General features: G+C 33.6%; 1 protein-coding gene across 4 annotated transcripts in view; it reads right to left on the bottom strand.

Annotated features, from left to right (window-relative positions):
- Nucleotides 1–1,641: 1,641 nt before the first annotated feature.
- RO60 (Ro60, Y RNA binding protein) overlaps nt 1,642–14,949 on the bottom strand; it is a 33,221-nt gene continuing 19,913 nt past the window's right edge. For all 4 annotated transcript variants that reach the window (XM_032137599.2, XM_032137600.3, XM_032137598.2 and 1 more), the window contains 4 exons: nt 12,264–12,380; nt 11,445–11,558; nt 11,038–11,184; nt 1,642–8,856 (listed from right to left, as the gene is read on the bottom strand). In XM_032137599.2, the coding sequence (XP_031993490.1) occupies nt 8,704–8,856; nt 11,038–11,184; nt 11,445–11,558; nt 12,264–12,380 (531 nt within the window). In that variant the 3' untranslated portion in view covers nt 1,642–8,703. The remainder of the gene's footprint in view (nt 8,857–11,037; nt 11,185–11,444; nt 11,559–12,263; nt 12,381–14,949) is intronic.

A 14,949-nucleotide genomic window follows, 5' to 3' on the forward strand; every position in this document is an offset into this window, starting at 1 on the left:
CATACCACCACTAAATCTTCAGTTAAAAAAAATTCGTAATATACTTTCAGAGCATAGCTGATGATTTGTCCAGACAGACAAGCGTTCAAATCACTAAAGGTGTAACCATTAAGGTGACTTAACCTCAGAGAACTTCAAGTTTCTTACCAAATGTAGGTAATAGTACTTTCCTTTAGGATTTATTTTTTGAGGAATGGAGATAATACATGTAAATCATTCAGAGTGGTTTTTAATAGACAATACATAATGGCTATTATTAATCACAATGGCTCAGGTTATCTGTGTGTTTTCTTGTGGACACATCAGGGTTTTCCAAGATTCCTACCTGTACCCAGCCAAGAATTTAGGGGGCAGGGGAAGCCTCTGGGGTTTCATGTTGTCTTGGATATTGATTTCCATTTCTTCTCCCTTTCCATACCTTACAGCTGGATAAAAGTAAGAGAATGGTAACTAAGAAAAACTTGTAATTTTTTTCCTCAGTCCTTATTTTTACATTTTTTATTTACTTTTTTTTTTTTTTTTTTTTTTGAGACAGGGTCTCCCTCTGTAGCCCAGGATAGAGAACAGTGGCTCTATCATGGTTCACTGCAGCCTCAAACTCCTGGGCTGAAGTGATCCTCCTACCGTAGCCTTCTGTATAGCTAGGGCTACAGGCACATACCACCATGCTCAACTAATTCTTTTTAGTTTTTTGTAAATATGAGGGTCTTACTGTGTTGCCCAGCAAGATCCCCTTATTTACAACTTTTTAGTTTTGAACTCCTGGACTCAAGCAGTCCTCCTGCTTTGGCCTCCTGAAGTGTTATGATTACAGGTGTAAGCCACAATGCTCGGCCCTTTATTTTAAGATCTGAAATACAAGCTGTTTACTGGAGTTCATTAATATAAAAAACTAGGCCATTTTTCACTTTATCATTAGATAATCAATTTACATTTTAATTGCCAAAATATCTGTAATTGAAAAGCTGTTGAAGAAAAAAAGGGATCTTCTGTACCTGGATTTTACTGTTTACTAATAAAAAATTACCATTTGAACAACATCTTTTAAAGTCAGGTTTTCTTGATAAGGTTTTATATTGTTAAAATGTATTAAATATAGTATGTATAATTTGTGATCCTTCTTGTACAAGTGTTGAAATACAGTGCTGTAAAATCAGCCAAAAGTGTTTTGAAGTTTTGGTGAATATATTCTGATGTAACTTGCTTTCAGTTACCTACAGTTCAGATCTTAGAACTTTTCAGAAAATTTTTATGGGAATTGAGAGAAAAATGTCTGCAAATTGGCACTGAAACAGTGTTTTAATTTGCATAGTTGACTTTTTGTGTTTGGATGATAACTTTTGCCAAAGGCAATTTTGAGTAGATCTTTTCCCAAAAGAATCCTATTTTAAAACTTTAAAGAATTTGTTTTCATTAAATCTAATTATTTTGTTATAATTGAATTCCATGGGTAAAGAATCCTTAACTTCATATACTTTTAATACTTACATGAAACTAGATACATTAAAAGGTCAATGTTTGTTAATTATCAAAACTTAAATTTTACCTTGTTCAAATACAAAAGATTACTAAAGGCTTTAGATTTTTTAAGGCATATTATAACCTTAACATTAGTATTTCTTGAAAGAAATAGACAGACACTTATTTAATGTGCATAGAGTTTATTTGGTACATCTACCAATTTCTACAATAACTGACCAAAAACAGTTCACACAGTGTCCACCTGCACTCCATGTCCAAAATGATTTATTTAGTAGGGTATTTTGCAAGGTTAGAAAGGAGAGAAAAAGGATTTCACAGTATCGGTGAAAACTGTTTTATCATGAAACAAATGTAATACATTAATATATTCATCCATTCCCTATTAGAAAACAGCAAAATTACATTGTTAGGTGTATTATTTACAGTGAAAACTTGGAAGACTTGACAAAGCATCAGTTTATCAACAGACCTAGGAAGCTCCCTGTCCCCTCCTTTCAGGGTCCTTTTCTTGGAAATGAAATAAACTTAAATCAAATTTTACATACCTTTAAGCACCAGCTTGACAATTTAAAGTTTTCTTTCAGTTTTATAAAATACTCCTGCTTTGAAAGGCAAAGTGAATGTAAAAATGTGAATGTAATTAAACAAGTCACTGGCCTGGAAACTTTTTATTGCAATAGTCTTTATGTTTTACTACTATATTCACTTCTTGGAATGAATTTGCTTGTAGGTTTGAAACAAAATATTTGCCTTTTGTCTTGAAAAATTCCCTTAAAAAATTAATTATTTTTGGAACTGTACAACTGCATTTTCATTCAATGTTAAATATGCAACTTGGTCCTTGGATGTCATGTTATAAAGTCCAACCTGTTGGATAACTTGTATAGAAAACAATAAAAAACCTTAAACTATCATAAAATATTACTGATGTTAACAGTCATGTATGTATAACACATCAGTGTGCCTAGATTTTCCTGTTACTGGATGTTTAAATTACCAATGTACAATCAGGTTTTAAAACGTAATACTTAAATTTCCATTCACTATGTAAAATTAAAAGCTCTAAAAGACCCTTTGAGTTCTGTATTTCAGAAACATTAGAACACTATTAAGGCATTATTTAAACAGACCCCAAGGAAAGTAACTAGTATGCCTGAATTACAGAGCAAGTAATATTTTAAGGCAGTCAAAAGGTTCATTTTTTCACTTTAAGGCTCTTGAATACTTAAGTTTATTCTATGTAGACATTATTCTGCGTAATTTAAATATTCATCAAATGGTCAGTTATTGAAATCAAAGCCTTTATATAAAGCAAATGGACAGTTTAGAATTAGATTATAATACCCCACTTCCCACTGGTTTTTATAAAAGATGGTTCTTATATCTCATCCCTTTGGAAAATTTCATTATCAGAAGCTGGCAATAAAAGAAAAACATATAACTGAAATACATTACAGAAGTTATGCCCAGTCACGCCATACCAGATATAGAGAGTCCATATTCAGAGTAACAGTGCAACAAAAACACTTTGAGTACTATTCATTAATTGTATTATTTTTAATCTAATCTGACTACGTATGGATTATGTATAGTTTACGTTACAAATAAAGCCAAGTTTCAATAAGTTTGTTGATACAATATTCCACCAATTATATCTGGTAATGATATTTAAAATAGCAAGGTTTTAATTTCATTTACTGTCTTTATCCGCATATCCATATCTACATCGAAGTGAAACCAGCAGACATATAGCTAATTTTTCCTTTGTTCAAGCATATATTCTGATATCTAAAAGTGCATAAATTTAAACAACTTAAAATGAAAAGTTGGCTGGGTGCGGTGGCTCACGCCTGTAATCCTAGCACTTTGGCAGTCCAAGGCAGACAGATGACGAGGTCACGAGATCGAGATCAGCCTGACCAACATGGTGAAACCCCATCTCTACTAAAAATACAAAAATTAGGTGGGCGTGGTGGTGCGTGCCTGTAATCCCAGCTACTTGGGAGGCTGAGGCAGGAGAATTGCTTGAACCTGGGAAATGGAGGTTGCAGTGAGCTGAGATTGTGCCACTGCACTCCAGCCTGGTGACGGAGTGAGACTCTGTCTCAAAAAAAAAAAAAAAAAAAAAAAAAGAAAAGAAAAGTTAAATATCATTTATGTTCATAAAATTAATGTGGTGCATGGCAGGGCTAAATAAAATAGAAGCAAAGGGAAAAATCTTTTTAGGATGAGAAGGTTAGCTTTTGTATATTTTTGTTGTATATATAAATTCATTCTCAGTGAAAATAATCATCTTAATTTCCACAATAGAATTTTCTAAGATATTCTCCACTAGTTTGTTTCTTTCCACTATTTTCCAATATAACTTGGTATTTTCAGGGTTTAAGGAATTGTGCCATTTATTATAATTTTATTCAAACATTATGCTTAACTACATTATTAGTTTTATGCATGAAAAATACTACCTTAGAATTAAATTTTAACTTCATAATTTTCAAAAAGCAAATAAAAAATGTACCAATTAAAAAAAGCCAAATGTGAGTAAGTTATTTACAAGACTTTTTATGCCACAAGCAATGTATCTCTATATATGCTCAGTGAAATATTTAGTAAACCAAAGATTTTAACAATGGTCTTTATAATTATGGAAATAAAAGCATTGAGACACCTGCTATTTTCTGAAAGAGTAATCAGTTAATTATTTTTCTAACAGTGCTTATATAGTAAGCACTTATCTTTTCAACATAGCTAGATAACATAATTACAAAGGCTGAATAACTGATCTTAAAGGCCACAGAATTTCTGCAAACATTTAATATAAAAGATATACAATATAATTTGATTTGGGAAGAGAGTGTATCAATCTACTTATTGTTCCAAGAAGCCTGCCTATTACTAAGTTAAAAAAGAAAATATGATCTTATACTTGTATGAAACAAAAAGCTATCTGCAAAAGGTTCATCCCAAACCTCTATGTGGGTGACTTTCCTGTCATTCATTTTATTATCCAGATAGAGAAGGACTAGAAAAAGAGGGGACAGAAATGTAAGAAAGGAATTTTAAAAGAAAAAAAAGAGGTAGAAAAGTAATCTTCCAACAAATAAGAGATGAGGAAACAGACATGAAGGAAACAGTAAATAAAATCCAAACAGTAAATACAACTAATTTCATCAATTAACCTGTCATTTGGTTTACAAATTCTTTCTTGTGCATGTTTACACTGATGCCATATGACATTTCTCCAGAGGGGATAGTGCCTTAACAAGCACCCCAAACCTGCAGTATATAAGACTAGAATTTTTCATTTTTGATTACCTACTGTAATAGCATCAGTTACCAAGAAATTTGTTATTTGTGGCTACAATAGGTCAAGTTAAAGTAAGTCCAACAAAACATTACAGTGATTTAGCCTTTAGTTATTTAGGTGTAGCTTTACTATGCTTTTACAGGTGTTTCTCACTTAATTGTGAGACCTTCAAATTTATTCAAGAATCCTACCTTATCTTTCCAAAATAATTTCACATTGTTTCTATAAAATCTAGAAAATAAGAAAAAAAAATCCCTGATGAAAATAGTACTTTACTATTTGTAGATTTACTGGTTACTTTAAAAGATTAAGAGAATGTTTGTTGGCTGGGTGTAGTGGCTCATGCCTCTAATCTCAGCACTTTAGGAGGCCAAGGCAGGAAGATCCCTTGAGCCCAGGAGTTTGACACCAGCCTGGGCAACGTAGTGAGACCTTGTCTCTACAAAAATTAAAAAAAAAAAAAAAAAAAAAAAAAGGCAGGCATGGTAGTGCAGTGCACACCTGTGTTCCTGGCTACTTGAGAGGATCACTTGAGCTTGGGAGGTCAAGGCTGCAGTCAGCGTGATCATGCCACTCCAGCTTGGGTGACAAAGGGATAGCCTGTCTCAAAAAAAAAAAAAAAGTTTGTTAACAGCATTTCCTCAGAGTATAAGCTTGTTTTTCTAGGTCTATCCAAGAAGATCTTAGAGTTGGAGTATATTTTTTCTCCCTCTTTAGTAGAGAATAGTGACTTTTTGGGTAATACTTTAGCTGTGAAAATTTTTCTTCTAAATTTTTCTACTCTGAACAGGAATGTTTTAAAACACTGTTAGGCCTATTGAGTGAGCTATTTTTCTAAAACAGTTTATCTTTCGAAATACATATCTTATTAACAAGAATGTTTTTAACTAAAAAAAAAAAAAAGAAAAAAGAATTCTAACTTGTATTGCAAGCCCTCTTCCCAGTTTCAATTTTTATACAAATATTAAATCACTGATTCTTCTATGATCCAAGCACAGATATGTTACTTTTTAAGGATAAAAAAATCAAATCACTTAGGTTAAACTGGTTGTCTACAGTCACACAGTAAGTTAGATAAAGCAAAGGAGGTGCCAAAGGGTAACACTAAATTCCATTCACTAGCATCTTGCCTCACTAACACGCTCATAAAATAGATTACTAAATTATTAATAAATGGAATTTCCAAGAACTTTCAACTAATAAAGGGTGGGATTATAAGATTAGTTTTTGTTTTACTAATTACAACTATATCCTGGAACTATTTACATATTACCTAGGAAATAAAGTTTATTCTTCTAGGATTGTTTTTAAAAGCAGTATTTTCCCAAATATTAATTTAACAGTAATCCTAAAAGTAACTCAGGAAATAAAAAACTTGTTTATCACTTCAGTACATTTTATTCATAATGAGGTAAAGTTTTTGTTTTTTCTCTATATATGTAGATATATATAGCAACACAGGTTAATTGTGCTTGAGGATTCCTATGAATTACAAGATTATACATGTTCCCATTCTGTTTTTCTACTCCTAAAGCAATCATGTATATACATTATTTCCTAATAACTCAATAAAGTAAAAGTCTTAAATAATTTTATTTTATCCTCTACTCTTCTGAGATCATGTATTCCCATGTTGTGGGGAAATAAATTCTGGCACAGAAATGAAGAGACCAAGATTTCTAGGTCATAGTACTTCAAAATCACACTCTGTCTTGGACCTCAGCTCTCTAACAAAAATTTAAAAATTAGCTTTTAGGTTTCTAAGGTTTCTTCCAGCTCGAATGTGCCATGATTTGAAAAGTTACCTTCTGTGGTAGCTTCTCCTACTTATCATTTCTTTCTTAAATGTTACCCTAGTCCATTTAATTAGAGCTACCTAAATATTTCAGAAAGGTCATATCCATCCAATCTTGTATCCTTGATGGATTTAATATTAACTTATAGATATAGTTGTCTAAAAGTATTATGGAAATAGTACACAACTGAAGGTAATGCATTTTTGTACTATATTTAACATTTCTATTAGGAATAAAATGATCATGTTATAATTTTTAAGATATTGGGTTTACTTAAAGAATTCAGTAACTATTACATAATTCTATTAGTCTCTTTAAACTTTAAATTCAATCTGAACGTAATATTTTAATGTGTCAAAGGCAGCTAATATATTCAGTTCAATGCTTGACAGGGTTAAAAACGTGAACAACATCAGAAGCAATGCATATCTGGAGTGGGGGTGAGGGTGCTATGAACTTTGGTGAACAAAAATATCTCAGGTAAATCACACTTAAAAACTGATACCAGTTGCCTTGAAGGAATGGGTACGTATCAAAACCAGCATTAATATGTCAAATAAATTTGAAAGGAACATTGTCTTATTCTCAGAGCCCAAATTTCACATAAAACAGAAGAAAATATGTACAGAAATCCTCAGACTACTAAAGTCCCCCTTTCCCAAAAAACATAAACCCTCTAACCCCCAAGCACCTAAAAGGCTATAGTTTACATTAACTACAGTTTGACTTTTCACATAACAGTGAGAAGGATCTTACAAACCCTCAGTAAATCTTCAATTAATATTTAGAGAACAACAGATATGCAAACAGGTTTTATGTGTAAGCTACCTTAGACGAACGTAATAAAATTGTGAGCAAAGATAATGGCATTTCAATAGACCGCTTTAATGTTAAACCTCACAATGAAGGATACTTGCTCAATAAAATAATGCACTTTAGTGTAATGAAAAGTTTCATACATACAAATAATATTGAAAAAAATTCCTAGTGACTGGCTAGCTGGTAATATGCTACTCAAAAATTGCCTTTCAAACCTAAAGGACCTAGATTGCTTTATTATTTCTTTACACTATCAAAGAAGAATATTTTGCCACAAAATGAATAATGGACAAAGAGGCCATTGACATGTATACTTTTAAAAATATTGACTAAAAAAATAGTTAAAAGTAAAAAATTTTATTTTAAAAGTAAAGAAAAAGCTAAACTGGTTATAATTGAGATTTTAATTGTTATACTTTGTGAATCAGGGGGAGTTAAGTGCTTGAAACATTTTATATTATTTTCACTTAAGAGTATGAAAAAAAGTGTGAGACTACATCTGGCTATGTTATTATAATTCAGAGGAAATCATTATCAAGTCACACCCCTTTTAGCAATAAAATATAACAAAGCAAAAAAAAAAAAGCAAACCAAATAGAATCCCTCAGCCAACACAAACTTAGTCTATTCTTAGGGGTTGCCGTGATGTTTCTGATTAATGGTAACATATTCCACAAGTGCAAATAAAACATCAGAAATAAAATATCTTTTTCACTGAATAAGAAAGCTGTTATTTGTGTGATGTTAGTAAAAGTCTGAAAGGAATTTGTAAAACTCATTCATAATTTAATCAAATGCCTTATTTTTTTTTTTTTACCCCCTTAGTATAAAAGTTTACAGATGAGTTTCATATTCCATCACAGTTATATGGTCTAGTGCATTTCAGAGTATTTGGACATTATCAAAGCTGTCCTTTCCCAATGAAAACATTTAAGAAAATGTTAAGCACTTCTCAAGTGACATGATGTGGAATTACACTTTTTGCTCTTACCTCTTAAGTACACACGTATTATTCAACAAAGCAAAACTATTTTACAGTGTCTATTAACAAAAAGTTCTCTATTAGATAGAGGAAACTACAGTATCCTGAAGCTATTTCCCCAAGAGCTAGTTTAGTAGATAGACCTTTGGGCCCATCTTATTTTTCCTTCTTTTTTTCTTTTTTGGTAAGGTAACTTTCCATTATGCACATACTATACCATCATCATTCATTGGGTGGAGATTAGCTGGGAAGTAGCTGTATATTTTTAGTGAGATCACTGATGGCAATGGATCTCTGGATCGTGCTGCTGCTTATGGTTAAATCATATCTAATGTGAAATTTCGAATTACATCCAGAGCTCCAGTATCAAAGCCACACATATCCAACATGCCTCTATCATCTGGGTCTGCAATGGTAAAACCATTTGATGTCATTCCACAAACAATCAATTTAGCTGGAATATCCATTTTCTGTAGAAAAAGACCAAAATACATATTAAAAACATATATGTAAGGAAACGCAAAATACCTCCAAAATTAAAACACTTTAACACTTCTCTACCAGAGCTTTTTAAATACGAAGACATTTTTTTTGGGGGGGGTCAATCTTTTAAGGCTAGAATATGGGAGTTTTAGAAGAATGGACAATAAAATTGTATAGAATCTGCCTGAAATTTCTACTTCTCTCATCAATTACTTTACTTGTTCTATGGGCTGCAGTGTACATTATTGAGCAGCCTAGGCACTTTGTACTTATGAAACCTGTCAGGGTATTAAGGGTGCCAGATATTTTTATCAACATATCAAATGCTGGGGCAGTGTGTATGAGTATATATAAATATAAGAACTTATCTCTCTGGGATGATCAACTTTTGGCTGATGACTTTGATATGTGCGATATACACACGTTCCACGTTAAGAACTTGTCCTCTACAGCTACATGTAAGATTAAAATGGAATTTTTGAGAAAACCAACAATCACTGAATGTATACACGTGAGAAACTACAATGCACTCTTTAAATAATACATCTACCGTAACTGTTAAAACAACTCTAAGAGGTAAGTAACTTACTATGATGTAGATCAGTTAAATAATTTGCTCAGGTCCACACAGAGTAAGAGAAAGACTCGGGACTCACAACCCAACAGTCTTTACATTCTATCCTGGTTGAGCAGTGCCTCATGGCTGTAATCTCATGCTTTGGGAGGCCAGAATTTCAAGTTACAGTAAGCTGTGATAGCACCATTGCACTCCAGTGATGGAGACCCCATTTCTTAAAAAAAAACAAAAAACAAAAAAACTATTCCCTCACCTGCAGCTTTCAAACTTGAGCCTGCATCAGAAATCCTCTGGAGGGGCCGGGCGCGGTGGCTCACGCTTGTAATCCCAGCACTTTGGGAGGCCGAGGCGGGCGGATCACGAGGTCAGGAGATCGAGACCACAGTGAAACCCCGTCTCTACTAAAAATACAAAAAATTGGCCGGGCGTGGTGGTGGGCGCCTGTAGTCCCAGCTACTCGGAGAGGCTGAGGCAGGAGAATGGCATGAACCCAGGAGGTGGAGGCTGCAGTGAGCCGAGATCGCGCCACTGCACTCCAGCCTGGGCGACAGAGCGAGACTCTGTCTCAAAAAAAAAAAAAAAAAAAAAAAAAAGACATCCTCTGGAGGGCTTGTTAAAACACAGTTCCAACATCAGAGTTTCTGATTCAGCAGGTCTCTGATGGGCCTCAGGAATTTGCATTTCTAATAAGGTCGCAGGTGAGGCTAAGACTGCTGGTAGGGAAACCACACTTTGAGAACCACTACTCTTCATCAACAAGTTCTATTTCTACTTCTAGTCACACTAGCCATATTTTAAGTGCTCAAAAGTCCCATGTGACTAGTGGCAACCCATATTGGAGAGTGAAGATTTATGTCATTTCAGAAAGCTCAACTGGAGGATACTGATTAGAACAGCCATGTCCATAAAACATAGAGCATAGATTATAGCTTTAATTTTATGTAATCCTTTTGCAAAACTCACTAATAAGACTTTCAGTTTTTCAAAAAGCACACTGAATTATTAAAACTTACAGCTAAGGTAAAACAAATACTCTGATTATTACCAAAAATACTGTTTGCAAAGGATATTCTTAGTAATGTTTAGCAATGGAAACTGGTTAAAATAAATTATATGTGTGTAACCAATACTTTTTCTTATTTTAAGTACTGCTGAGTCTATAACGGACATTGACTCCTATATAAGATACAGAACTACTTGTAGTAACATTTTTTGAAAAACATAAGTGAATAAGAATCAAGAATGGCCAGGTATGGTGGCTGTAATCCCAGCACTTTGGGAAGCCAAGGCTGGAGAATCGCTTGAGCCTAGGAGTTTGAGACCAGCCTGGGCAACATGGTGAAACCCCATCCCTACAAAAAATTAGGTGGGCGTGGTGGCATGCTCCTGTAGTCCCAGCTACTTGGGAGGCTGTGGTGGGAGAATCACTTAAGCCTGGGAGGTTGAGGTTGCAGTGAGCTATGACTGAGCCACTGCACTCCAGCCTGGGCAACAGAATGAGGTCCTGTCTCCAAAAAAAAAAAAAAAAAAAATCAAGTATTAAAATAATATTTATTATTTGGGTGAGGAACCATATTAGAATTTGTTTTACCTTTCGATACTCCCCCAGAGCAATAGCAGGATGGACACCTCCAGCAAAGGTCTCATTATCAGTGAATACAATGAAGACATCAGCAGGTGTGTTTGTCTTCTGAGCCCAGATCATTGGAAGAGAGCAATCAGTTCCACCTGCTGGGATCTAATTCAGAACAAAAGCATGAATAAATAAGTAAATAAATCCTTAAAAATACTAGTTTTTACAGTATCATTTTGTTTAGCACCAATATATACAGCCTTCCCAAAGCCTGCATATATATTTTCAGTTTTGTACTTGTCATGAGTAAATTAAGACAAAAAATTTTGTTCGCACAGATTAATACCATACATGACATCAATATAAAATCATTCTATATGTTATGTAAACTTAACTAGGTAAACTTAAAAAACACAGTTTCTTACCTGACTCATAGCCATTAAAACCTGTTGTAAGGTCATATCTGTAGTCACTGGACATGGTACCATTTCATCGGAAAAAGCAACTACATAAGAATCTTTTTCTGTTCGTGTGACAACCTGAAAAATTCAATGGCAGTAATTTTCAGCAAATTTGGGGGGAAACACAATATTTTCAATTTTATCCAACTTCATGTTTAAAAGAAACACTGATGTTTATTTCTTAACCTTTTATTAGTGTGTTTTAGAACTATACAGTAACAGTAGTACAGCTTTCAAAGTACTTTCACAAAAAAATTGGCTGTCATGACTATCCTTTGAAGAAAATACAGTAAATATTATTCTCATTTTATTAGATAAGAAATAAAGCCCCAGTAAAGAAGCTAAAAAGTTTGCCTACTATTCATCTGTTTGTTACTCACTGACAGTCAGGATAGAACTAAAGTCTTTAGATACTCCTAGTTCCCAGATCTTTTAAGCTTCAAATAATTAAATAATTTAAGCATTATTTTTAAAATAAATTTTTAAAAAATGTCTTTTTTTCATTTTATCTAAGCATTATCTACTTCCTAAAAAATCCATTAATATTTAATCTTTTGTTGTAAAAATTAAAATTTCTATTCTGCTTGTTCTTTGGACATACTTTTTCAACACACTAAACACTTTGGCTTTACACAATTATCTTTAAATATAAAATTTTAAATGTGACAAGCTGAAATGACAGAAAAAAGTGAAAACATAATTCTTAATCATTATTAATCTTACAGTTTTGCTCTATAGTAAAACATGTTTTTAGAGTGGCAAAATTGTCTTAGGTGTTCTCACCATGCACATTGCTGCAGCAACTGTACTAGCGTTGAGTATACTACCCAAAACTCTTTGGTTCATAGAAGCACTGACATCAACAGCTAGTAAGAAACGTTTTCCAGTTGGTTCAACTGTCTACAGAGAAAACAAAACAATCATTAAAAGCATAACAGAAATTATAAATAGACTAAATTTCTAAATCATATTTACTTATTATCTTACATTAAAAAGACTGATAAAAGGCCTTCAGATTTTTGATATACCAATTGATAACTATTTAAAAATGCTCATCTGGCATAGCAGCTATGACTGAAAATTAAAAAAAAAATAATAAAAATACTTAGCTTTTACAGGTAAAACAAAGGAAAAAAGAACCTATTCAACAATTTTAGTTAAATAAGTCACCATCCTATTTTTAAAATCTTTCCTCATTGAAGTAAAATGCGAATTTTTAGTAAGAAAGTTTTATTGTGGTAAAATATAACATAAATTTGACCTTTTAAACCATTTTTAGATGTACAATTCGGTGGCATTAAGCACATTCACAATGTTGTGTAACTATCACCTCTATCTATTTCAATAACTTTTTCATCATCCCAAATAGAACTTGTACCAATTAGGTAATAACTCCCCATTGCCATGTCTCTCCCTAGCCCCTGGCAACTTCTATTCCACTTTCTATCTCTATAAATTTTCCTGCTGTAGATATCTCATATAATGGAATCATACTATACTTGTCCTTGTTTGTCTGGCTTATTTTACTTAGTATAATCTTTTCAAGATTTATCCATGGTGTAGCATGTATCAAATTTAATTCTTTTCTAAGGCTGAATAATATTCCATCATATATACCACATTTTGCTTATCCATCTGCTGATGAACATTTGGGTTGTTCATCAAAATCAGTTGTATGTCTATATACTAGCAATGAACAATTCAAAAAAGAAAATTAAGAAAACATTTGTTCACAATACCATCAAAAATAAAAGACAAGAATACATTTAACTCTTGGCTATCATGAATAATGCTACTGTGAATATTGGTATACAAATACCTGTCTGAATACCTGTTCTCAATTCTTTTGGGTATATACCTAGAAATGGAATTGCTGGATGGTATGGTAATTCTACGTTTAACCTTTTGAGAACTGCCAAATTGTTTTCCACAGGGGCTACACCGTTTTACCATTTTACATTCTCATCAGAAATACACTAGGGTTCCAATTTCTCCACATCTTCCCCAACTCTTGTTTTCTGCTTTTTTGGTATTAGCTATCCAACTAGATGTGAAGTAGTTATCACACTGTCATCTTGATTTGCATTTCTCTGATTATTAATGATGTTGAGTATTTTTCATTTTTTTTTGGTTCGTTTTTTGAGATGGAGTTTCACTCTTGTTGCCCAGGGTGGAGTACAATGGCACAATCTCAGCTCACTGTAACCACCACCTCCTGGGTTCAAGAGATTCTCCTGCCTCAACCTCATGAGTAGCTGGGATTACAGGCACCCGCCACCACACTCAGCTAATTTTTTTGCAGTTTTTTTTTTTTTTTAGAGACGGGGTATCACCATGTTGGCCAGGCTGGCCTCGAACTACTGACCTCAAGTGATCAACCCATATCGGCCTCCCAGTGCTGGGATTACAGGCATGAGCCACTGCACCTGGCCCTTTTCATGTTCTTATTACTCCTTTGTATATCATTAGAAAAATGTCTATTCAAGTACTTTGCCCATTTTTAAATTGGGTAGTTTGTACTTTTGTGGAATTTGTAGTTTTCAGTATTCTGGATATTAGGCCCTTATTGGATATATGGTCTGCAAATATTTTCTCCCATTGTGTAGATTATCTTTTAACTGTCTTGATAGTATCCTTTAATATACAAAATGTTTAAGTTTGATTTATTTTTTCTTTTGCTGCCTGTGTTTTTGGTGTTTTCTAGTTTTAGCTCTTAAGTTTAGTCACTGATCCACTTTGAACTAATTATTGTATTTGGTGTAAGATAATGGTCCAACTTCATTCTTTTGTATGTGGATATGCAGTTTTCCCAACACCATTTGTTGAAGATTTTCCTTTCCCCAGTCAATCATCTTGGCACCCTTATCAAAAGTCAACGGACATCCAGGTGCAGTGGTTCACGCCTGTAATCCCAGCACTTTGGGAGGCCAAGGTGGGCGGATCACTTGAGGCAAGGAGTTCAAGAACAGCCTGGCCAACACAGTGAAACCCTGTCCCTACTAAAAATGGAATAAATTAGCTGAGTGTGGTGGTGCATGCCTGTAATCCCAGCTGCTTGGGAGGCTGAGGCATGAGAATCACTTGAACCCAGGAGGTGGAGGTTGCAGTGAGCTGATATTGCACCACTGCACTCCAAACTGGGTGGCACAGTGAGACTCTGTCCCAAAAAAAAAAAAAAAAAAAAGTCAACTGAACATATATGCGAGGTTTTATCTCTGGACTCTCTATTTCATTGGTCTATATGTTTATTCTTTTGCCAGTGCCACACTGTTTTGATTACTGCAGCTTTGTAGTAACTGAAAGAGTTACTGAAGAGTCCTCCAGGTTTGTTCTTTTTTTAAAGATTGTTTTGGCTATTTGGGGTCACTTGAAATTTCTTAGGAATTTTAGAATGGGTTTTTCTATTTCTGTAAAACATGCCATTGGGATTTTGAAAGGGATTGCATTCAATCTGTAGATTGGGTGCTTT

Source organism: Hylobates moloch, unplaced genomic scaffold (assembly GCF_009828535.3).
Source record: "Hylobates moloch isolate HMO894 unplaced genomic scaffold, HMol_V3 SCAFFOLD_18, whole genome shotgun sequence".
NCBI lineage: Eukaryota > Metazoa > Chordata > Mammalia > Primates > Hylobatidae > Hylobates > Hylobates moloch.